At 30.9% G+C, this 26,401-nt stretch overlaps 2 protein-coding genes across 3 annotated transcripts; both read left to right on the top strand.

Moving 5' to 3' along the window:
- Positions 1-2,073: 2,073 nt before the first annotated feature.
- LOC137931734 (neurotrophin 1-like) lies at positions 2,074-15,997 on the top strand. Its single transcript, XM_068775228.1, has 6 exons — positions 2,074-2,332; positions 7,485-7,557; positions 11,158-11,303; positions 13,405-13,515; positions 14,388-14,488; positions 15,809-15,997. Exons 1-6 carry the CDS (start codon positions 2,294-2,296, stop codon positions 15,984-15,986), a joined length of 648 nt encoding a protein of 215 aa, XP_068631329.1. The 5' UTR covers positions 2,074-2,293; the 3' UTR covers positions 15,987-15,997.
- A 6,381-nt stretch (positions 15,998-22,378) lies between these two features.
- Positions 22,379-26,107, top strand: LOC137931639 (protein CutA homolog). Of its 2 annotated transcripts, XM_068775107.1 has the most exons (4): positions 22,379-22,554; positions 23,390-23,547; positions 24,672-24,859; positions 25,344-26,107. In XM_068775107.1, the coding sequence occupies exons 1-3, from the start codon at positions 22,446-22,448 to the stop codon at positions 24,831-24,833; spliced, it is 429 nt and encodes a 142-aa protein (XP_068631208.1). In that variant the 5' UTR covers positions 22,379-22,445; the 3' UTR covers positions 24,834-24,859; positions 25,344-26,107. The 2 variants fall into 2 exon arrangements, with proteins under 2 accessions (XP_068631208.1, XP_068631207.1); XM_068775106.1 differs by lacking the exon at positions 25,344-26,107 and having other exon boundaries at positions 24,672-25,333.
- Positions 26,108-26,401: the final 294 nt, after the last annotated feature.

The raw sequence follows: 26,401 nt of genomic DNA, 5'->3' as shown, positions 1-26,401 counted from the left end.
AAAAAAAAATCATACAATTTTATTTTATACATAGATACAAATTTGACAAATACACTGAAATTTCACGTTTAAGATTAAAAGAATCCGTTAGAAAACGTGATGGTAATGCGCAGTTTATCTTTTTTATTATGACGCAATAAATACTATACCCTTCCTAAAAATCGTACTAATGGTTCTATGAATACATTTAATGTTAAAGATAATTTGAAAATGGAGCAATTAATGTCGCATTCCACACAATTATTCATACATTAATTAATGTCATTATTAATATGACTTTGTGACGTAATTTTAATATTAAAATTTTCTTTATACAGAATACAATGATTGTGACAATTATAATTAAATGAATGAGCAATTAATACAAGTAACATAAATATAGAAATCGTCTAATTTCATCACGTCTTTCCAGTATTCACATATAACAGGAAAAGTTACATATTACACAAATACAGGATGATTTGTTATAGATGTAAAAGCTCTAAATGAATAAATGTATAACACGTTTGTTGGAAAAAAGCTTTAGAGCTGTTACAACTGCTTTCAATCGCCTTTATAAAGTGCTTATTATGAAATAAATTACATTAATTATTTTTGTCCATTGGAATGCGAAAGGCCAATAGCTTCTGACAGTTCAAATCTGCACGAACAGATAATAAACAATTATTAATTTTATTAAGTTTTAATACGAATTTTGAAAAGTTTTTTCTTCTTTAATTATCATTTTACACGTGTAATGAATTATCCTGTATAAACTTAATCGGTTTCTTGAACCATCAACTGAAAAATGAAAAAAAAAACATAACCTAAAGAAAAACAAAACTGCAATTTAAATATTCGTTTATTGAATAATAAATCTTTTCCGTCAATATACTTTATATATGCGTTTTGAATTTATTTAATGGAGGTTATATGAGAGTTGGACTGATTGCTAAAAGTAAGTTTAACTCTAAGTCCACTACCATTTGTCATTTTATACAATAAATTACAATTAGACAATATGTTGACGTAAAGTGGTGATGTTTGTTTTTCACTACTCTATGTGTATTCTCTGTGACTTATATTCTAAATTTGAAATAATTTAGAAATGAGTAAAAAAACATCTAACCTTTTTTATACACTATGATAGATTTTTTAATTTTCTTTGGTTTGTCACTAATACGCAAATATAAAAAAATTAATGTGTCACATATATTGTTTCTACGAATTTCTTGTCGTTCGAATTTTAGTATGACGTTGATTTATGGGAAACACTAAATAAATAAAAAAAACTAAAATGAAACAATAGTAACAGAACGAAAACAGTTACGAAAGCAATGCCCCTGACAAACCATATTAGGGAAGTAAAAAAGAAAAAAAAACCGGAACGCATTAATACTTACACGCTACTATTTGGCGGCAAAATGACTAAGAAGCAGTATTATCTACACAGACAATATCACACCAATGTAATGACATACTTTATTCAATATTTTTCATTTATTTATAATGATTACTTATATACATAAAGAGAGGAATCCAAACAGATTTTAATTTTATATAAACCAATATTATGATGAGCATTTCTAAAATCATTTATTTCTTTTAACTACGTAAGTTCCAAACGCCTCCTAAACTGAATAGCCCACTAGAAACTTTAGGCATTTTAGTGGTAACTTTCACAAAAAACCTTAATACAGTAGCTAGAGCAATTCATTCCCAAGCTATTTAATCATTTAAAATAATGTCTACAAAACAGTATATTCATTTTACTAATTTGTAAGCGAAACACTGCCGAATTAATGAGCAAGTCGTCGAGTTACACACGGCTTCGTATTAATTTAACATTGATATTTTTGTCTGCACCAACATCACTAAACAAAGATTGATCTATGAACTTGAACGTGACGTAGTAACTTATATGACATTACAACTCGAAATATACCGATCGGTATATCAAGACCTGCTATGACTTTCAAGTCCATATAAAATGGAACGTAAAACTATCGCAACGGATAAATTACTTCTGTCTCGTGTTCCGAGGGAGGTCTTAATTAACTGGTTGTAAGTTGCTAGGCGTGACGTAGTGGCGGCTATCGCGACCAGTCGTCGCGCGGACGTCGACGGAGTTACGTGTGTATGTGTAAGTTCTTATGTAGTGACCACAAATTCGCAATCATACGGGAATGGAAAAAAAATCTGTAGCAGTCATGTATTATCAGTGTATAAATATGTTGTAGCTCCTACACTGAGTAGTAGTAACAAGGATATAAACATAGGCTAGGACATGCCTTTGTATAAACAGTAGTGAACGATGGCTTGGTTATACAGTTGTGTTATTTGGATTTCGCTGGTGAGTTTATCCCTGATTGATCTTTAATATTTAAAAACGTGCTTATAATTCCAATACAAGTGTCCTATGTTCGCGGACGGCGTTTGAAAAGTAAAAGTGAACGGTCACTTTCTTCGGCGCGTTCACGATATACCAATTCGTTTGACTCGCGAACTTACCGGCGATCGCCCACCTTGACACGATTAACGATCGATCTACAACACACGGATTAGCATAAATATGACAACTCTGGAACTGGCCCTAGTTTTTACTTTTTACCTTTTTTATCAATGCACCAACGTCATAAAAAATTGTCTTATTTTAATTGGCGGGAATACCGAAATAAAGCCCGTGTCGAAATCGAACCAGTTTTTATTTATATAAAATACTGGCGACAAACAAATAATATGTACGATTTTAAATTCCGAATTAAAATATATTGATAATTTTGTGGTTAATTGAGTAAAATACGTGTAGTAAAATGTCAATTTGTATCTTTAATAATCCGATACAAAAAGGCAACTAAAATTTATAGCTTCACATTGATTATAAATGGTATATAATAGTATATCGCGAAATATAAAAGGCAAAAAAAAACTGTGTACCCAATTTCTCTTTTAATATATACTTTTAAATTAAGATATAAACACTATGTCCAACCTTAAAAGTGCTCTTCAAAAATATTATTTGCCTGTCTGTATATCGACGCCTGCTCCTGTATAATTGCATCATTCAACTCAAAATGTGTAGCTCTGAAGGTTATAAACACACTCTGATCGAAGAGCCCACGATAAACTCAGTAGGGGTATTTAAGATCACTTATACAAATGTCAAGAATAAGACAGGACAATTCATTTTCACACTGTATTATTTATTATTATTCATCGTATAACTAAACTAAGTTTAATTTCCTCCTTTAGGTGAAAGGGTCGAAGACATAGTTCAAATTTATTATAATTCAAAGACATTACTTTTTATTGTCAAAACGTACATTGTTGCTTGTAAGAGTAACTTTATATAGCCTAGAGAAAGGCATACATGCTTAAAGGTATAAATTTATATGTTTATATCACGAAGCTAATATACATAGTGATTGATTATTAGGTGTATGTAGCTCATTTACTATAAATTAATTGGCACTAAATCAAAAAGATTTAAACCTTATTCGTCTATTTCCACTCATACTGTAGAAAGAGTAATGTTTTACATAAAATTATTTTTTCTATTAGAATGCGAAAGGCCAATAACTTCTCGCAGTACGAAATCAACATGTACAGATAATAAACAATAATTAATTTTAATTCGAATTTTGAAATAGCTTTATACGCATTACGTTATTTATTATTACTGAAAACAGATGATTTTTGAATAGGGTGTACCATATTAATTCCTTTTAATTTTTAACGCCTATTTTCAATCACTCTGTAAAATATAAAGCCATCGTATTCTGAGAGAGTTTCTAATAATAAACATCCTATAAACAGACGATACATGATCATATATGTTGATTGCTTTCTACTCCTTTTAAATAGAGTTCAGAAATAAACAAAACAGGGCGACTTAGACGCGGTATATATTAAAGGTATATAATATATTAGCATCAGTGTTGTAATTAAAGATATTGGAAAAGAAAAATTCTTACAAGTCATCATCATATCAACATATAGACGCCCACTGCAAAGCCTCCTCCAACGACCTATATCGTCATATGGACTAGACGTGGCGCCAGTATTCTCCCCACTAGCTGGACAGACGACATAGTATTTAAATTTAAATTCATTATATGATAATTCATTGACATTACTTTTTATCGCCAAAGTGTAAACGGTTACCAATAAAATGGTAAATTTATAGAGCATTACGAAAGATATAACACATTGATTTTATTTCCAAAGTAAATCTTATCTAATTTATTTTTCAATATCTGTACAATGTCGATCGCTAACCCGGCTGCCATGTAGAGATTATACTATATCCCCCATAGATATCTTTAGGAGAGGTCAATACATTGCAATGGCCGTCTATGGGCAGGAATAACAACATTCACAAGTTGTTCATATATAATAAGATATTTTATTTTATTTAATATGACTATTTATAGTACGGTAGGGAATTTTTTAATCGGAAATAGTATAATATAATGCAATATAACCTCTTTGGCTTGTACTATTTATGTCTGGCTGGTTTTGATGACATTTAGAAAACTTTTGATAATTGAATTTTAAAAATAAATATTGGTACCAATATGAAATCATCGATATCGAATCAATCGTTTAAAAATATTTCACTGGTCGAAGAACCCTGTTTTAGAAATAAAACATGTATATATGCTTACATCACTCCTTAAATCGCGGAAATATAATATTACTTATTCAACTCGATATTTAAATGTGATTTTATAATTAAACACGCAGGTGTCGTACGCTTTTATAAATCAAAAATTGTTGGTAAATTAAATTATTCTAAAAATAAAATTAGAATTGACAAAATTCTAAATTCAAAACAAAAATCTAAACTCTCCAGCTGTTCGAATGTGCTCAATGTACAATGATCTCAACGTTGTCGATATCTTTGGTACATTGCGATGCAAGTTCCGAAAAGAAACATTGACATATTTGCTAGATAAAGTTGAATAATGAATTTATTTTCTCTTTAATTTATAATATAGTGCGTATAATAAATATGTAATATATACACACAGCGTGGGTAATACACCGCTAGGTAGACAGGTGACATAGTCAAGGCATAGCTAAGTCGCTGGATGGCTCGTGATGATGGATATATATATATGTATATATGTATGTATATATATGTATATATGTATGTATATATATGTATATATATATATATATGATATTTTAATTACTAATAATTCTTAAATGTTACAACGTTTAAAGGTACCATTTTACTGCATCTGGTCCTGGTGTGATTTTCTAAATAAGTAAATAAATATCTTGGAGACCTGTAACGTATTAAGTCAGTCGTTGCACGACGTATGTAAATGTATAAATAAATAAATGGGAAACCTATCCGTTAGTTATACTTAGAAAGAGTAAATGATACCTCCTGATGGGACCAGAACATTCTAGAAGTTATCTTTACAAAGACTCGAAACATATATTCAAGTGCGTAATTTTCCTTTTTATATTTATACTCTTTGGTTAGAGAAAATTTAAAAATGATATTTTTTAATCATGTAACAAAACATTTTTCCTAATAAAAGTGATGTGATTAATTTTGTTTATCAACAAAAACTCGTAGAATGTTACCATATATATAAATTAGAGACTTAAGAATGCTCTAATATTTTAACAGTAGTATTAATAACATATTACGTTCACAAGGTGAACAAACGCCGAATGGAATCCGCTTCCAACAAAAGTCAAGTCTCTGAAGAAGTTCTAGTTTTCTTTCAGTGGATGTCTTGCAGCTAAAATGTTGTTAAAAAAGTTTATAACATTATACACGAGAATGCTCTCGTACCTAGTTCAATACTTAGAATAAAGATAAAATAAATAAAGTTCATTTAATCAAATTGGAACTTTTAATTGAACTCTTAATGATTTTTTTTAATTAATTTTGATTTTGGCTCTACTCTGCTTCGCAAGGTGTTTTAGTTATGGATAAAAAGCAAAAATAAACTCGACATATGTTATAGTATTTTTAAGTGTCACTGTTTAAACTTTAATGGCTTGTTAATTGATCCATTTACAATACACTCGGTATTTCTCGGCAAAATCGAATTAGGAACGAGGAGAACCGTAAATGAACGAAATTAATCCCTTGTCGTGCTTTAAAAAGTCTGGCTGGTGATAAAAATTTTGGCCTACACATATATATGAAGAATAGAATAGCTCGTGAATAGATCGTCGTGTCAAACGTAAAGACGAGCAAAGGTCGTGTAAGAGCAGTTATAGAAACGCAATTATTTCTAAAAAAAAAGTTAGTACATCAGAGGCATTTACACTTCGGTTCGTAATGCGACTTTTCTCGCGCATCTGTTTACCATGTGTTGACGCGTAACATTTGGGCCAGAGTTTTGTTGAGCTTAATGGCACGGCAAAGGGTTGAATGACATAAACCAGCGGATTGGTATGTTGAAGTAGCAGTTGGTAGTTCAAACAGCACGCAGAACAATTGGCCATTGGCGCTTTTAGGTCTAAAGTGGAGACTACGAATCCACATTACCCAGAAGGTGAGACGATGATAGATTAAACCTATAGGAAACTTATGAAGAATGGTGATGAATAATATTAGTATTTGGCAGTTATACTATATTATGTCTGTGTCTGTCTTTGTCGGGTTTTTATTATTGTCTTATTAAAATCAACGCCTAGACACTTTCTTTTATATACATAAATACATTCATACGAATATTTTAAACCCAGTGACGAGTTTCTTACATTTTTTATAACCAATGTTATGATAAATCAAATATAAAACATATTTGTTTACTTGAATTATATACCCTGGATGCCGATGTTTTGATATTAGTGGCAAAAGGCTATAAATTTTTTACGCCTTTTACCAATCAGATGTAGAAAGTGATCACTCCGAAATATGTTTGATGAAATAATTTTTTTTTTATTCGAATTCGGCTAATAATTTCGAGTACGAAATCTACAAGGACAGATAGTAGTATAGAAGAAATCTTTTTACTCATTACATTTTTATTACTGAAACCATTTCACCTATTTCCAAGCTTTATAATATTGTACTTTGCAATAGTTGCTAGGAATAAAATGTTTCTTAGCAAACAATATCAAATCAAATTATAGCGTTCCTGACTGTTTTTGTTGTCTAAAAAATGCGAGCACATTATCATGGCACATATAGAGCCCGATAATATAGAAAAGATAAGTTAATGACACTTCTTTGCACCAGAAACATTAAAATAATTAATTCTAAAATAGCAAAATTTATGAAGTAGACTTTAGATATTTTAACTACCAATAAATAGACTACATGAAACACCTATTTCGGTTTAAACGTAAGATAATATTTAACACATAAATAAGAAATAATATAATCAAAGTTGTTATATATATTTATATATATAACTCATTTGCCACTATTTAAATTGTCATTTTATAAATGTTTAATATGAATAGACACTAATTCGATTTATTTTTATAATAAACATAACAATTAAATCGTATCCTTTCGTTTTCAGATAAACATATCGGCGCACACTCACACATCACGACATTATCACAGGAAAACGCGGGCCGCGCAAAGAAATGAAGGTAAACGCAAATTTGTCAGCCAACCGTTTAAAACTACGTAATCGCTGTACATATGTATGCAGATTTATTAGTCGTTTATCAATGCGTTGGCTATTTTAAACAACATACCGTGCATATGTTTATTAATTCGTATTATTATCTAATTTACATCACTTATGATGATCATTTGTGTGATCACACCTTTCGAAAAGAATGCCAAAGGAGCAAAGTTTGATATGATAAAGTCTACTATTGGATTTAGGCCTCTCGACAAATTTCCAATAGGACCGGCTTGAAGCGACCTATATCCTACTTTGTTAAGTACAATCTTCTCTGAGCTTGCTAATCCGTGGTCTCTAAGACTTGAGGTCGCAACGACGATCCCTATGGCCTGCTCATTGCCTACAATCAGCATCGAGCATGGCATTCTCCTTGGTCCGTTTTGCAACTGTGAGCTTACCATTGATGCCCGAAATGAGGGACCAGTTTTCCATTAGCACCAGTTGGAAGTTACATCCAGTCTTCCAACCTTAACAAGGTCGTCTGTAAACCTTATGAATGAGCAAATAAAAAAAGAAATGTACAAAAATTATTAAGATAAAATTGTCATTGTACCCAAGATGGAGGAATATACAAGAGGTCCACAAAAATGGGGGTAATATAAGAAAACCTTATTGTATTACCGGCTGTCCTGTTTTTTGGAGGCTTCGCTCTGATTCCGGGCTAGAGATGGGCGACGATTAACCGCGCCCATCGTTCTTAGGGTTTAGTGGAAAGGAAATGCAGTATGTGATAAATAAAAACAAGACTCAAAAGCAGTATAAGACTCGAGCAAGTCTCTAATTCATGTAAATTAAGTAAAGTATTACATACTGTTACAAAGAAAAATCCAAAAAAAAATAATGCTAGGTTAAAAGAGTAAAATATAAATTAAAAGAAATTGAATTAAAACTGTTTTGAGGGAAGCAAGGCGATGAATAGCAGATGAAGTGTAATAGATGGAAAGATAGATTTTGTTAATGACTAGAGTAAAGCACGAAAGAACTTGTGAAGAATAGAAGTTTTATTATTCCTGAACATGTAACGTCTCTGTCCGCATGATAGAGGAAGCGAGAAGTTCTCAAAAATAGGAGCATAAAAAAATACCTTATTAGGTGGAGGCTTTTTTTTCTTTCGTCCCTTAAACCTCTTTTTGATTTAGTTACAATTTCAGATTATTTATTTTATCGTTAATCTTAATATTAGTTATTTCTATATACGGACTATTTATTACAATGTTTTTTTTACTTTTTCCTGTCTTTATAATTAAATTACATTACTTAATATCTTCTTTGGTAATCTAAAACACTTGGCTATGAAGGTTCCAAACGCTCTGATGAGAACAACACACAACAGAATTATTGGATTGTTTTTGGTGCTACATTCACGTATATCTTAAACCTAGTCAAAGCAATTAGTTTCCAAGTTGTATTATAACTTAAAATGCCTTTAATGTATAGAATTTTTTCTACTATTACATGTTTAATAAACTTTTTAGATTTATTGCAACATAATTAAGATACTTTACACGGAAGTTTATTGTAAAAATATTTCGACCTCTCGATTGCCAAGGTTTATTTGTGTTCGTTTATAAATTCCTTTACTCTGTAATAGTTCTATATAAATATATAAATAGTTTTATATGTTTGCAATGGTAACCAAACGGTAGAATACTGATACTTACAATCGTAGGTTGCTGACATAATCTTATATAATTCACACTTTGTGCATTAATGAGAAAGGATCGCCATATATCGATCATATAGAATTATTTCCGATTTAAAACTAAGAAAACGAAGGTTTTAGATATCTTATGGAACTCTATTGTATATGTGTACATCTCACTTGGCATGTGTAGCACATTTATAAATTAACAGAAATAATAAATAACGTAAAGATAACACAGAAAAAGCGTTTTCAAAATTGGAATTACCACATATTACAATTTAATTATTATATATTATCTGTTCCTATAGAGTTTGTACTGCCAAGAGTTACTGGCCTGTTGCATTCCAATTGAAAAAGTAAATCAATGTGTCGTTCAAAGTGATCGATATATATTATGATTGGAAAAGACATGTAAAAACTTTAAAAATATTTGCTGCGATCGTATGTCGCGGGTTCTATTCACTTGATGAGGAAAGTGTGAAACTTTATGCATTAGTCATAAAGGATTGAATCTGCTCACAAATAAATTACCAGAGGATGAGCAGCAGTACCTTCTGCGTATCATAATACCAAACTACGATCATCAGCTCGCGTGCCAAGAGTGGCGATTATGATATATCTCCTCATAGATATCTTTAGGAGATACCTATTCCTTGCAGTGGACTTGTATGGGCTGAAACGACGACTACTTGATGTTTATTAAACATTTTTTTTAATTTATACGGCTGTATATTTTATAGGCATATGGAGAGGTTTATAACCACTTAATAATTAATTTAATTTGCAATAGGAATTTTTTAAGAATTTTATTTAATCATATTCGCCTACTGCAAGGCACAAGCGACAGCTCAACGAATTCCCACGCTCTTGAATACGTGGTAGGTCTACCTACAGGAATTTACCCACGGCGTGTCTACCGGCACGTGGCTGCCACTCGAACCTGCCCTCATGCCTGGCCCATTACCACTTCACTTCTATTTACATTTTTTACATGATAATATAATAGAAATGAAATATCAGTGTAAAATGAAATATCCAGTGCAGTATTGTAAACTTTAATACTAGCTAATAACACGTATGCAACGGAATAGAATGACCTTCACAAAAGTACTGTAAAATAATAGTTTCACGTAAACGTTTCATACAAATGACACTTTAACTTCGTTCGAGAGATAAAAAAAATAACAAAATAGTAATAGTATAATAAAAAATATATTATACAGGATGATTAGTTACGGTTGTAAATACAATAAGCATATGCAGCTCATTTATAAATTAACGTGTGGTTCTTATACAAACTGTTACGTTTGAGAAATAATAAATAACGTAAAGATAACACAGAAAAGGCGTTTTTAAAATTCGAATTACCACATATTACAATTTAAATATCATATATTATCTGTTCCTGTAAACTTTGTACTGACAAAATTGCATTCTAATTGAAAAAATAAATTAATGTGTTGTTCATAGTGATTAATATATAATATGATTGGAAAATAGATGTAAAAGCTTTAAAAATATTTGCTAACAAATGGCCTATTCGTTCTCCCTTTAAATGTAATGAGATCTATAGGTGAACGAAAGTAGCAAATATAGCCAAGCGTATTTGCAAATTGCAGAGACAGTGAGCAGGTCACATACCAAAACCGATGGCTGCTGTGACTTTAAGGTTCTGACACCAGGACCGACAAGCAGGACGTCCACGAACAGATGACCTTGTTAGGAACGTCAAGAAATGCTGGACTACGCTTTCTGTCCTATTGGAAACCTATGTCCAACAGATGATGATGATGATATCAATAATACTCCTTCATCAAACTAGATTGCAGTAGTGCACTGCAGTTTACAGGTAGATGATAAAAAAATTCCGGCAAGAAAACATCAAATTAATTAATTTTTACTTAATTTATTCAGGTCAAAACAGCGGCGTCATTTTTCCGGACATGTTGCCACATAGGAACTCCTTCAAACCGAAAATCCCAGAAGAATGTAAGGATCTCAGCGTATGCAAGAAAGTGATTGAATATCCACATAATTACGTGTCACGATTAGTCCAAGAAGTAAGCAATAATTATTATTATTATTTTACACTTTATCTGTAAGAGATTGCCTTGTGTAAGACCGCCCTTTTAACTTTTTTGTACATAATTGTGAAACTATTTAAATGTATCCTAAAGTGTACAATAAAGAATATTAAATAAAGAAAAAATATGTACACAAAAATATATCTAAAAGTAAATGTAACAAAAAACATGGACAATAGTTAAAAATTAAACAATTTGTACAAAGGTACAACAGGCGGTCCTATCGCTCGAAGCGATCTCCACTAGACTACCTTTGAATGGAGATGAGAGACATAAGAGAAAAGGTAGTTCAGGGAATACATATTTAAAAAAATAAAAACTTTAAAACTTTCTTCATATTTCAGAGTATAATTTTCCTGCACATATATACACATAAACATACATATTTATGTAAGTATATAAACATATGCATTATATAAATACGAAAAAATGACAAATGCTACTTAATATCCTATTTTAGATATCACAGAAGTGTTCTTTTACCATCTTTTTAAAAGCGTATTTCGCACGTCTTATTGCTTCTGGCAATTCATTCCATAACCTGACAGCGATAGCAGTAAGAGATTGCTCCATAAATATAGCAGAATTAAGTCTACTCAATATATCTTTATATTTAAGTACTATTTATATAATATATGACATAAAGGTATATGTTGAATATGTTGTAATATATTATCAAAAATACACCAGCTAAAATAAGGTCCGTCTTGAGGCTGTCCGGATACATCTAGAGGTTAACAGACGATAAATGGGCTATAAAGATTCTTAATGGCCTCTCAATTGATCATATAACGAAATGCCGGAAGATCGCATAAACTGTTTGACAATAAGCGTTTGCTAAGCAATTCTTGTAAGAAAGCACAAACACTGTGGGACATATTTTGACTTGATTTCGTCAAATAAAACTCTCTGATTTAGACAAACATCAATAAATTTTAATAATTCTTTTCGTACAATTTATCCTTACGATGGTTTTAAGCAGTGATTTGGTAAAAATAGTTACAATATGGTATGGGTGTAGTATCTAGGAGCGACAAACACTTATTGAAACTTGTTGCTCACAAGCGCAAAAGCGCTGCGTCGCAGTTTTCGAGACGAAGTATCGCATCGCTTTAGTCAGACTGTTAAAAACATGATGAATATGTTAAAAACTTATGACCAAGTATGACTCCTACAAAAGGCCATTGACCTTTTCGAATAAGAACTATTTGTGGTATCACCTTCACAATCATTACTATGTCAGACGATAGACGTCATGCGCATGGCGGGTCTTTCACTGCTTGTAGCGACGTCCACCTTGTGGAAGACCTATTCACGCCGTGTCGCGCGTGGTCAGCACTCAAGAACGTTTTGGCCCCAACCGCCAGTCAATATAAATATAGTAAAGTGTATAAAAAGATCTACCATCTGGACATTAATTTTTGATTCTAGAGTTTATACAGAAACATCCAAAGGTTATCAGGAAAGACATTAACTATAAAAAAAAGTCTCAATAAAGTGGATTACGGAGAAAAAGAAATGTCAGACGAATATCTAAACAGTGCGCTGATATGATATCAAGAACAATAGATAGACTATATGACCACGTTCGACTCGAAAAGGTCGTTGATACTTTCGAATTAAGATTATTGCTATCGTCACAATAACCATTAATAACAATAGTAACACAAAGCAGTTTAATGGAATGGAAGGCGTATGTGGCAAACAATGCGAATCACACAACCGCCACCGCCAAATTACTCAACACGTGTTTCACCCCTCCACGGGGCATCTTCAGGAGTTATGTTACACCGATTAGTGCTAAACACAGAGAGACCCTGTGTTTGGCACTAATCGACAATACGCATTTATCAGCGGGCTGGCGGGCGGTGCATTTTATTGCACGACTACCACTGCATGTGCGGAAGTGGCTAAATATTGGTCCTTTTCTTACGAAGCAGTTGTTATAAACGTGATTTTTAACACGTACATTAGAACATCTAATTTATTAAATACCCTTGTTAAATAGACGTAAGGTTAAAACAGTAAGTTAATGTTAGCTATTGATTCAAACTTAAAATATAATTTTACTTCGCAGATATATAAGGAGAGTATACCAAAATTCAACAAAGATGTCATAGAGCCAAAGATTGCTCAAAGAATAGGACCTGAAGAAGAAAATTTGGAGTTGTGCTCATCAGTTGAAGAGGTAAGACTATTTATATAAAACTTTACTATATTAGTACACGGAATCTTTATTTTTATCTTAATTTATTTTCCTAATTCGTAGAAAATCTCAAACTATATGAATAATTGTTTAAATAGTTATATACTCTGTGACGAAAATGACGGTTCCTCTCTATGCACAACACGCCTAAACTTTTCATTTTCAAGAGGTCTGAATGTATGCATACATAATAAGGTTCCACAAGATATCATAGACCTCTTTAAAAATATATTATTAAGTATATCTTATTATAACATTCAAGAATTTTTAGTTAATTGAAATTTGTGGAACTTGGTTTATTTATTCATTTACACGATTAATATTATAATGTATTCATGAAAAATTATTAAATTTCTTTCAAAAGTGCAACTGTTGAGTTTCTGGCCCGCTCTTCTCAATAGATCAGCTTTCCGAGGCGGTGGTAGATTACTACTTATGTTAAAATATTCAACGATTCAAAAGCGCAAGTAACACCTTCTTGAATAAAGATATTTTGAGTTTTGAATGAAAATAGCTATCACTTCGCGTGGAACTAGCCTTTTATGGATGCAGTCTCATTAAATCAAATGCTAATTTTTAAACGTACCAAAAATGTTATATCCAAGTGTTATAAGAGCTGTAGTTAAAAAATATCACATTGCGATCGCCAACCAAACAAGCGTGGCGATTATGGCTACATATTGTCGTCCCCTAAGATATCTTTCGGGGAAACCAATGTCTTCCAGTGGACTTCTATGAGCTGAAAGGACAACGACGATATTAAGATTATGATTTAAAGTAAAATAACATATATATTTTATTTAAATCGACTAAACATAAACATGTACTAATAAATACCGTTATCATTATTCCAGCTTCACGCACCAGAAGCAGCTAAAGATACCAATAACGATTGGTATTATATTTTAAATAATAAAAAAGAAGTCAACCAGACGTTTCGAGTGGAAATATGTCGGTACGTATTTTAAAAATAAGTGTTTTCAATTTGCAATCTTCTCCTCCTGAGGATCGTGACTCTTTAGAGTTTGTAGCGAAGCATGCTGCGCCATCATTGCCGGTCTTCGTATTCTTCTGCTATTGTGGTTTTGTATTTCTTCTGCTATTGTGGTATCGAGCGTGATTCGGACTTGATTGAATTAGCGCCATGTTGCCATCGGCGTCCCTTTACGGCGATCAAAAGTTATAACAGCTTTTCTTAACTATGTGACAAAAAATATAAAAATTTGGTGGGTATGGAAAGATGTTCCGAGAACGAGTGGAAGTGAGTTCCGACAATAGTCCATGGAATTAAAAATGATATTGTTTAATTAAAACAAATTATATTGTTTATTTTTATTTATTTATTTACGCTTGTATACCAAAACTCTATAAAAGTAAAACATAAAGAAATGTAACAAAATAGTATAGATAATAACTAAAAAAGAAACAATTAATATTAGTTATATTTCGATGGTAAAAAGGTTCTTCTATCCATTCTTGAGTATGTATACCATCTGCCTCTAGAGTAGTGCACTGTTTACATTAAGTTTAGAGCAGAGTAATTAAGCAATTACTACTGACATTATTGTTTTATTGGTGACATTATCGTCCACTGCTAGAAATCTTCATGTTTAGAGGGGGGGGGGAGTCAAGATGAACTTAAGATACCCTGCCCTTTGGGGAAAAGTCATGGTTACGTGTGATTCCTACCCACCCAAAAAAAACCCCCTCGTTGGTCGTCCTTGGGACCGCCGGATCTCCTTTGGAACTCGCAGTTGTCTCTCGGTACTATGCCAGAGAGTTACTCCATCCCAGGAAGCTATGTCTCTTCCGGCATCCTCATTGTACCACAACGACATGACACTACTTTGCATTGCAGTTTTCCGCTTGGCTTTGAGTGGATGATGAAGGCGCGCGAATCTGATGCCTATAACACTTGAGCTCTATTCTAGAAAATAATGTCGCGGGTTTGGTTTTCAGGATACAATGTTATATAATTCAAACTGTTCACAAGCAAGTTTACTAAGGATATCCTCTGCGTACCTTAATACCAAATTGCGATTGCCAACACGCCTGCCGAGCGTGGCGATTATGGTATATCCCCCTATAGACATCTTTAGGAGAGGCTCACGCCTTGCAGTGGGCGACTGTGGACTGAAACGATGACTACTTTATAATAGTCTATGATTTTTTTTTGTCCAAAAAAAAGTTTCAGTTCGTTCAAATTATTTTTCTACCTTACCAATAATCGATGAGATGTATAACAATATAATAATAGATATATTTTTTATTTCAGATCGCAGAGCTCGGAATGTAATTCAGTTGTACATTTCGCACAAGGCTATAAAGGGAGGTGCACACAGAAATACATACAACGAAGTATGGTTGCCCTAGATTACAACGGTAAAATGATCGACAAATACTTTCCAGTCCCTAGTTGTTGTTCCTGTATTTATGGAGTGATTGATAATTAAATTATGTAGATAAGAAACTATATTTTGTTTTTTTTTTAATAATTCCTTAGCAAGTCGTCAAAAGCGAAAGAAATATCTGTTTGGAGCCAACTATTGAGAGGATATTGGATTATTGTTATTTTCTGAATTCAACAAAATCTATAACATCGTGTACGATTTGTACTTCTGGACATGGGCTTCCTAATAGATTTCCAATAAGACCGTTTTGAAGCGGCCTATTTACAGTGTCTTTTGTCGGCATTAATAAAGTAATGTGTCCGTATTGTGGGTGGACGTCCGATTCTGCTCATCTTCTTCCTCTTCAATCAATATTCGGCCATTACAGGGCATAGTTCTTCCCTAAAAATCATCACGATGGCCGATCTTGCGAGGCACACAGCTACTTGCCACGCCCCTATGTAACTGATTCTCCTTGGTCCTTGAGGAGTGTGGTCTTCTCCATGCGTCTACCAGCTCGTGGGCGGCACGAGCGATGTGCCCCGACCACTGCCACTTCAGACAAACAATTCTTCAAACTACGGAGCTAACTTTGGTTCTTCTACAGATCTCTTCATTTCTAATTCGATCTCGCAGCGAAACTCCGAGCATAACCCTTTCCATTACTCTCTGGGTTACCTTGAGCCTTCTTATAACTCCCATCATATGCAATCACATCTCGGACCCATGGTCACCAGCAACACACACAGGTCAAGACCCTTGTCCTCAAGCATTGCTGTATATCGGGCGGGGAGGATGCTAGTACGCAACTTGCCAATATACTAGATTATGTCGAGCACTTTCATTAGTCTAGCTTCTTGATTCCTGTTTTGATCTCGTAGAGAAATCTCGAGTATTCTTCTCCATGGTTCGGTGAAAGTAAGGTTGCTAACAAATCCGAAAAGATCACTTTTCAGTCAAGTCATCTCTCGTAACATGTTTGTAGGCTTTCGTCTTAACGCTGTATATAAGAACGTGAAGTTTAAAAAAAATTGCATCAATAAATTTATGCCCTCAACAGCATTAATATTACTGACAGAAAATAAATAGTAATCCCTCCTGCTCAGGACACAAATAACTTGGATTATGAGAACAAAAATTATAGGGAAAAAGTTTATATTTAACTGTTTTAAATATATATAGTAACGCCGTTTTGCGGCATATAATAGATTAAATATTAATAAATTTAAAACCTAAATTAACTTATTCACATATACTTTTAAATTTTTGAGCTTTTTAATTCTTTACAGTCGGTTATCAATAAGAGGTAATAGAACGATAAAAAAATATATATTGTCGTAGAAAATTTTAGATCGTGACTTATAAATGAGCTATTTAAAAAAATTCACTCAAATCAATATTATTATAGAAAACTTTTTTAAGAAATAAAAATTATCACATCTCTCACTAAAATAGACAATGTTTATTCACAAACGAAATCTTTTTAATAAATCTTTTTTTAATTTCTAATTAAAACGCAAAGTAAACAATGTGTCGACAGTAACAATAAAAACTATTTCATCGCGTTCTTCCATTGTGGTATGATTTTTACTTGTAAAAAAATGCTGCAGTATATTAGATTTAAATTAACTATTGTTCTTATACAGACTTCGACGCATAAACATGGAAATACACAAAATGTAAACTTTCCATCATAACGTATTTGCAATATAAAACAACTATCGTCGGACGTTTTAAGGAAAAAATGTTTATGATGATGCTATATTCAAAAATTTTTGTGATAAGTTTGTTCATTTTTGTGTGGAAAAATTTAAATAAATTAGTTCAAAAGCTAGCTTCATCCAAACACATGTTTAAAGTAAAATAAAACTGCTTACATTTTTGGCAATTTAAACACTATCACTATAATATAATGGTTTTTGTTTTTAAGAAAACGCTTTAGAACTATGATTTAAACTAAACGTTTTTGTTTTAAAGAAAACGCTTTAGAACTATGTCTTAAACTAAACGTTTTTGTTTACGTTCAAATTGTATTGATTGTTCTGGGGTTTCCCCCCGAAACTTTGTATATTTGTACATGTTTGTGTATATGAGTGTGTGTGTTTTTTTTTACTTTTCCTTTTATAGCCGTAACCCACGATTTAAGTGCAAAACTATCAAATGCCATATAAATTCAGAACATATTGATAAAGTTTTTTATTTCTGTTCATATACGCGAAAAAACAGTTAAAAACTTTTTATCGGGAACACGCGTAACACACACGTATAACCTATATCGAAAACGATATTGAGCTAATAGTTACAGTAATATTTAATTACGAAGCAATGTACATTTACATTGCATTGGAAGATGGATCGATAAATCCAAGGATTCAACTATCGTATGTCACTCTCTCACTGTGCGTATGAGAATCTTATAAGATGCATGGATAAAATATAACCTATCATTTAAACAAAAAACTTTTCTTAATAGAGGAATAATAAAAAACTTTTAAATTTGCACAATGTGTAAAAATGTTTTGCTTACAATATATACATGATTCGCCTAAATAAATACTCACGAAGCGTGTTTCGATAAAATGATAAATTATCTATTGTTTTTTTATTCAGCATTTATTTACAACATATTTTTAATAAAATATTATATGGTAATATTTATAAAAGGTGTGTCATTGCGACACAAACTTTAAGTCAAGGGTGATTAAGTATCTTTCTTGATAGGCATGGACCATCATATCTTACTACATATCATATCACCTCGTCATAGTTTAGAATCAGGAGAGATAGAAGTCAAATATAATAGACCTCAAGCATTTTCCATTCATTTCTTCACGCGACTATTTTATGACAGAGGGCCGCTGTTTGTCAGATATTATCTGACTATTGTTTTCTGTGCCAGTCTATTATCCATTTATGTTTTCTCTGACTATCTCCGACTAAAGCGAGAGGCAGACCTAATGCCAGATGAGCTGACGCCAAATTGCCAAAGATAAAGAAAAGTGGAAAGCTTTGGAAGAAGCTTTTACCCGTATTCCATACATACTTAGTACAAAATTATTAAAACTTTTAAAATAAAATTTAAAATTGCTAATGTTAAGTCTTTTGTTTAAAATGAAATAAAGCTTTATTATTATTATCTCTCCGACCCATCGCTGTAGGAATAAAAAATAAAGGGTATAGTAACAAAAAAGACAATAAAAACTTTTTTGTATCGGACTATCACTGCTAGTCAATTGGCATTTACAGATTCCGCGGATTCGAGGCAGCAGTGTGCGGAGGTCGCCTAGCATTACTAAGCCGAAGGAAAGCGCCCACTAATAATTACCATAAAAGTAAAATTTGTTTTTAAACGTAAATGCAGACCAATTTGCCGAAAAATAATAAACATATAAATAAATTTTTCGGTCTAGTGGTTTAATGCTAAACGCTGTCTAAGCGTCGACTGTTGGGGTTAATGACCGTATGATCACAATAATTGGGCATATGTTGATATTTTGAAATCTGGAGCCGAGTGATTTGTTCATCCAAAATACAGCAGTATAATGTAAGAATAAGATGTTTTCGCTATTTAAATTTTAAGATTTTTTTGTTTATTTATTTATTTATTCAATAATTTTATATTTTTTGTAATGGCAGACTTAATGACGTATAAACATTACCAATCAACCAAAGATGGTGTAGAAATAACGAATCGGAAGATGTAAAGATGTTATCGAATAATTATTTAGCCGAATTAGCCGATTGTCTCTTTCCAAAAGTCGATCAGCAATATTTATCTCCAGATACTGTATTTATGTCGTATATGTCTGTAGATCATCTTTATATTTATGCACCGTTAAAAATATATATACATCAAAGAGATTTAATTTGATTTAGAGTATACCTGTGTTGCATTTAATTTAATAAAAATTTTGTTCGTTAAATTATTTTTAGTCATATTTTTCAGACTAATTTTTATAATTACGTACCGTATATTTTAAATGTTATATTTACGTCATTATATTTATATAAAACAAATTATTATTATAAACAAATGTAAATATAACGCTAGCGACAATCCGAATATTATAAAGATCGGTTCTCTATTTTTTTTTTACTTCCATTTTCAAAGCGAAAGTAAAAGTAACCGTTTACTTTCTTCTTGTACGAGTGAATAGACGTCCATGTTAATTGATACGTCTTGATTACGAACCGTCTTAATTATCGCCGGCGCCATTTTTATTTTCGGATTTCATTGTTAAGATTTAATATTAAAAAAAACTAACATCGAGGCCTTGAATAATGTCTGGTCGAATGTCAATAATGATAAAAATAAACAGTTGTGCGTCAAATGTCAATGTTAGGAATTCTGTTTTATATTTCAGAATAATGACGGGATTTTCTATTTTGGGTTTCTTATATATGTATAAGACATTATTTTTACAAGGAAGTTATATGTAGCTAATAGCTTTTAGGCAAGATATTTGCTTCTTCCTTTAGATTAAGGTAAAAATTATATTTTTTTTTTACATAACGAAACAGTATTTGTTGCAATATAAAAAAAAATTCAGAGTTAATAATGATCAGGAACAATGGAATATAAAATTGTGAAACAGGAATTGTTTTATTATTCAATTTTGGGAAAGCACACACACACAAGTCATAAATATTTAAGCTATGTACTCCACATATTTATTCTTAAAAGCTTCCATATATTTTAAACAGTTTAAAATATACAGTATAGTTTATACACCTAATGTATTATAAATAAATTGGTACCTTAACAGTTTAATAATTAACAATTTTATTTATAATATTTTGATCCAATTCAATGAAAATAGCAAAACAAATTTCAATGTAAATATGTATTTAAGTATTTATTTATTTTACACTTGCACTACTTACAAACGCAAACGTTATGTCAAAAGCATTACTATTAGTTAACCTTTTACTTAGAAAATTGAAGAATATTGCTGTCGAGTCGTACAAAATCCGTAACAAATGGATGTTATTGGTATTGAAAAATTTGCATAATTCATGCACTGTGAATGTGTTCGTCCACTCTTTCTCCATGTCGCCGCATCGGAACAAAAACAACTGGATGAATAGACTACCTTTTTCTATTTTTTAATAACAAAAAAATCGTATTATTAGATAATAACAGTACAGTTCCACACAAAATTATTTACAACAATGTTCTGTGTAAAACTATAAAGCACCCACAGGCCTCTAGAATTTTTAACACCCCTGGAAAACATAAAGAAATTTACAAATCCATTACCAATTTAAAAAATAACATTGAAAAGAACTACACTTCTTTACTGTTTTAAAAATAATACAATACTTATTTACAAGTGATGCAACATATAGAACATATTAATGGGCGTATTTAGAAAGTAAGTAATACTACTTATTAAAAATCAATAACACGTTATTTTTTTTGTTTTAGAAAATTCCTCTATTAAAACTTCATTTATTATTATAATTTAAAGCGTGCTGAAAAAATCGATCATAAAAAATGATCAATTTTAATGTATTAAATAGAATATAATAATTTTAATATCAGCTCCTCTCAAAATTAGGCAATCGCTGGCTGGCCCGACGCTATACCCAGCGCTATGCATTCACAATCTTCAAGATTAAAATGGAACGTCTCCCGCTGAGTTATTTCATTATACTGTATTAATCGGTCAGATTATTACTCGAAATTGAAATAAAACCTTATCTCATTAGTTAAGCATAACGACGTAAGAAGTGTTTATATTTGAAGCAAATTATCGGTCTAGACCTGTCGCGACAAAAAAACGAGTGTTTACATTTCTTTGCCTGAAAGTAAAAAAAGAAGTATATTATTATACAAAGATATTGATAGTAAACTTAGTAAATTAGATAATCTTTTTATTTTATTTAAATTTTTTTTTATAACTTCAATTTTAAAATTATGAAATAAAGTTCACCATCCAATTCCATTTTAATTTACTACAATAGAATTTAATTATAAATTACTAAATAAATTTACCATTATTCATATACAGCACTTGTTATAATGAATATCCCTTAATTCTGTAATTAAAATTGTAAATGATTTATAGAGTTAGGTACACAATTTTTTAAAAACTAAATTTTTGTATATTAAAAATATACGAAAATTTTCTCTTGTCACCTTTTGTTTTAAAATAGTGTTATAACAAAAAAAAAATAATTGAAAAGCGCTTAAGATCTTTAGTTAATATGTCGATGTTCAGATAAACGAAATTTGAAAAAAAAACCGCAACTATTAATTAAAAAAAAAATCTAAAATAAATACTATAAAAGATTTGCCTTAACTCATAGTAAGTAATATTTATTGGTGGGTCTTAATTATATAATTAACTTTATTGAGTTGAACAATCACGTCTTTATCAGGGTACTGTGTTTTCAGTTTTTTTCCGATATATTTATTATCTATGCTGTCACTTGTCATTGGTTGTGTTGATTAGTACCGGTGTTATCCTTTTTCAGACTCGAAGGAAAATAAATTTGGAATAAATCGTTAGATATATAATGATTGTAAACCTTAACAGAAAATACTTATTTACGATTTATTTGTCAATCATCAGGCCTTGTTTAGTGATGTCACATGCGAATATGTCTTCTGGGAGTAGCGAAGCAGGTACCTTGTATCATTTTATGTTTAATAGTCGTTAGTTTTGTGTTATGCCCGTAATTATGGGTAAGTTTTGAAATTCAAAAATCTAGACTACTTCATTTCCGTTAGTCACCGTTATAACATTGTTATGAATAATAGCTATCGTCGAACGATCGTGCATATAAGTATACTCCTATTGAATAAAGATGTATATAACAAAGTCAACCTCCTCGACAATCATGGTTTACTTATGAAGTAAGTTAAACCAAATCGATCTATGTCAAAAAAAAGAACCTAAAAATTTCTGGATAGAATAAATTTCAAGTCAATTCTGACTTTTTAGGGCCATCAATTACAGGATTTTGTATTCTTAACTATTAATAGATGTCAGGCTGGGAATGTAACACACTTATATGTAAAATATGCAATAGTGTGGAAACAAATTTATTTATATGTATTATTTTAATATTTTGAATTCCTTTTGATAATATAAAGAAATTACATTATCTATCTAATAGGGTGAATACATTATATTTTCTTTACAAATAATAAGTATATTCCTCCCCCTCCTCCATAAGTATGTTCCCTACTTTATTAACCATGGTCATGTTATTTATTTATTATTTTCACTAAATACCTAAATTAACTCATAGTTGGAATAAAATTATAAATACCAATCATTAAATAATCGTGTTTAAATAATTTTATGAATACTGTGTCTGCTTATCAGAAATCTAGATATATAATAGAATATAACAGATGGTTATCTGTTATAAATCACTGTCTTTGATCACTACCTAAGCTACCTCAGTCCTGGTAAATAGTATATTGCAAAAAGAATACTTTTTATAAATTCCAGATAAATATTCAGTGGCGTATGTAACAGTGCCTAGTACAGATGTGGGAAAAACAATTGGCAATGGTCTGGTGAAGAATAAACTAGCTGCGTGTGTTAACATTATACCACAAGTTACCTCCATATATGAGTGGAAGGGTGAGATAAATGAAGACAGTGAGGTGGGACAACTGTTTTTATTATTTTTAATAATCTTGATAAGTTTCCTGATAAATTCCTTTTTTGTGGGGTGTTGACAGATCAGAGTTTGGCAGGAACCATAGCAGTTTTAAGTTTTAGAATGCTATTATGTCTCTCACTACTGAGGATCAGCACCCTTCTTAGGTGCAGTGTTTAGCACTGTGTATTGCTTTGGTAACTGATCTGATTTCAGTTTCTATAATATTGGGATTTTCTGACATTTTTGTTATGAAGTAGGAACATGATTGCAAAATAATCATAAGTTGATAGTAGTAAGCATAAATGAATAAGTTATTACCATGTGTCAATGGTATGATGTACACTAGTTGAATTATTGACTAGATATTTTAAAGAAGAAAAGACGTTTTATTTTTCTTGAAAACATTTTTATTGAAGTTAAGAAAGCCAGTGCAAATAATGTTGATAAGAGCCTTGTATAAATATGTAAAAGCATTGGTAATTTAATAATTGACACTGCTTAAAATTTTTAATTATGTATTGATTACCGATATCAGCTATTTACTATAATTAATTTGATAAAATTACAAAATTAAATAAATATTTAAAGAAAAAAAACGCCATTATGTGTAATGTGTAGTATTATACAGTGAACTATAGTAGTGTAGTTCTACATAAATGTATTCATTATACTAATTTATTGATTATAATAGCTTTTATGCCTACTACTTATAGTAAACAGATTATAGAAAATTGAAGTAATTGCTCTGTATAGAAATAAGTAGCATAGCTTGTCTGAATCTTCAATTATAATGCTCAACTTGCCAGTTCATGGTCTCCACTCCTGAACCTTATAAGTTCATGGATCTTTCAACTCTATGAACTCCATTCTAATGAAGCTGTAAAACCACCCTGGGCTAACAACTAATTTCATCTGAAACAATGGTACTGCAAATAGCTTCGGCTTTTACACCCATATCCAATCACCTTGTGTAAAGTGATTACTTTTAAATATGTTACATTAATTAATTGAACATTGTAATTCTCAAATAATACATTTCTTATATAATTTCAAATATAAGCTTAGCAAATATGTATTTTGAAACCATTCTACTTATTGTTTAAATTTATGTGGTTATTTTTTCAGGCATTGCTGATGATCAAGACGAGAACATCACATGTGGATAAACTTACAGAGTTTGTTCGCTCCAACCATCCTTATGAAGTGTGTGAAGTAATATCACTTCCTATAAAAAATGGCAACCTGCCGTACTTGAAATGGATTGGAGAAACTGTTCCAGAAAAATAAAAATTAATTCCTCATAAAATTTAAAAGTAATACAGTAACAGATCTACATTTAATTATGATATTAATCTAGTCTAAGTTCTAGATATCTTGAGACATGTAAAGTATCACTGCAATTACAAAATAGTTTTAGTATAAAATTCTTATGCGTGTTTATAGCTCCATAAGAGTAATTCTAACTAAAATATTATTTTTGTTATCATGCAACTATGTCACAGTTAGTAAATATTGCCCTTTGTTGAAATAATTAATGCTCCATAAATTTTTATTCGCAATAAAATAAAACGAAACACAAAGTAATAAAATAGAGAACAATGGCTAAATGCAAATAATTCTAGTGACTCAAAAAAAACATTTAATGGCGGTAAAACTTTGTGAACATAATGACTGAATTAAACATAAAAATATAAACATTTTTTAGATATCAGTGTAATTTGAGTGTTTAAATATTTTTTAATTATTGACTCATAAGGTCAGAGAAACATTCTGATATGATTTTTTTTGTTTTTGCAGTTTTTCTGTTTACAATAGATTAACGAAAATAATGAGATCATCAGATTGTAAATGTCACAACCAAACAGTGTGATGCAAAGAAAGCAAAAGAAATTTGAAATAAAAAATGTCATCTTATTTCACTCCAATTCAAATTTAAAATATCTTCATTCTAATAGGCATTTACACACACTTTTGAATCATTAATCACCATTAAAAGTAGAAAGATACCACAGGCACAAAATACTGATCTGCTGAGAAGAATCGGCCGAAAACTGAACACCAACTGTTGAGTGATTTTCTTTCTAAATGAAATTTATCAATGTTTGATGAATATATTATAGGGACCGGAAAGTAATGTCGCTTTCTTAAGTTAAATTCACACGACTATATTTATAAATTTTATTTCTGATCAACAATATATTCACCTTAACTATCAACAGCCTTTTGCCATAAAGTATACAATTGGAGTGGAAAAAATCGATCAGTTTTTCTGTAAAATATGTTCACAGAAATTATATTACTTTCCAGTCCCCCTAATAAATAATATCAACCATGTGAAAAATGAGTAAACAAAAAATCCAAAAACTTAGTTTAAGACAAAAAAAAAATAATTGTAATTTGTTTGTTTGCCTTTAAGCAACATAGTGTAAGAGAAAAGATTTGTATGATAAAATCAAACAGTTTGTTTAGTCAATAAGAGTTATATCTTTGTAAGTTTATTTTGTGACAAACATGCACCGCAGTTTTTATTGCAATGTTTTTACAAAAGTGTTTCAAAAATAAAGAAATGAGTATCTAGTGTTTTTATTTTCCGTATATGTAATTTTTTTTTATCTGCTTCAGATTGATTACCTTATGGATAAGGTCATTAAGTATGGTCAATTGTAGACTCATTACAAAACAAATGAATCTAATGCCTATTAAAGTTTGTACATATTGCCTTATTGAAAATGGACATATTTTATACTTTATTCTCTTGTAGTAAACCCAGATTTTTAAATATTAGTATATATATGTATATATTTAAGTTTATATATGTAACATTGAAGTATTATTTCCTCTATTGTAAGATATGG

This window comes from Battus philenor, unplaced genomic scaffold (assembly GCF_028537555.1).
Source record: "Battus philenor isolate CCGP_79_NKW_IND1 unplaced genomic scaffold, ilBatPhil1.0.hap1 SCAF_8, whole genome shotgun sequence".
NCBI lineage: Eukaryota > Metazoa > Arthropoda > Insecta > Lepidoptera > Papilionidae > Battus > Battus philenor.
This window is presented reverse-complemented; position numbering and strand designations above follow the sequence as displayed.

Excerpts from the sequence above, each read along its gene's own strand:
- LOC137931734 (XM_068775228.1), top strand. The coding sequence starts at position 2,294 with ATGGCTTGGTTATACAGTTGTGTTATTTGGATTTCGCTG. Across the intron at positions 11,304-13,404 it reads TGTCACGATTAGTCCAAGAA|ATATATAAGGAGAGTATACC; the intron begins GTAAGCAATAAT and ends TTTACTTCGCAG. Across the intron at positions 14,489-15,808 it reads TTTCGAGTGGAAATATGTCG|ATCGCAGAGCTCGGAATGTA; the intron begins GTACGTATTTTA and ends TTTTTATTTCAG.
- LOC137931639 (XM_068775107.1), top strand. The coding sequence starts at position 22,446 with ATGATTGTAAACCTTAACAGAAAATACTTATTTACGATTTATTTGTCA. Across the intron at positions 22,555-23,389 it reads TTCTGGGAGTAGCGAAGCAG|ATAAATATTCAGTGGCGTAT; the intron begins GTACCTTGTATC and ends TATAAATTCCAG. Across the intron at positions 23,548-24,671 it reads AGATAAATGAAGACAGTGAG|GCATTGCTGATGATCAAGAC; the intron begins GTGGGACAACTG and ends TTATTTTTTCAG.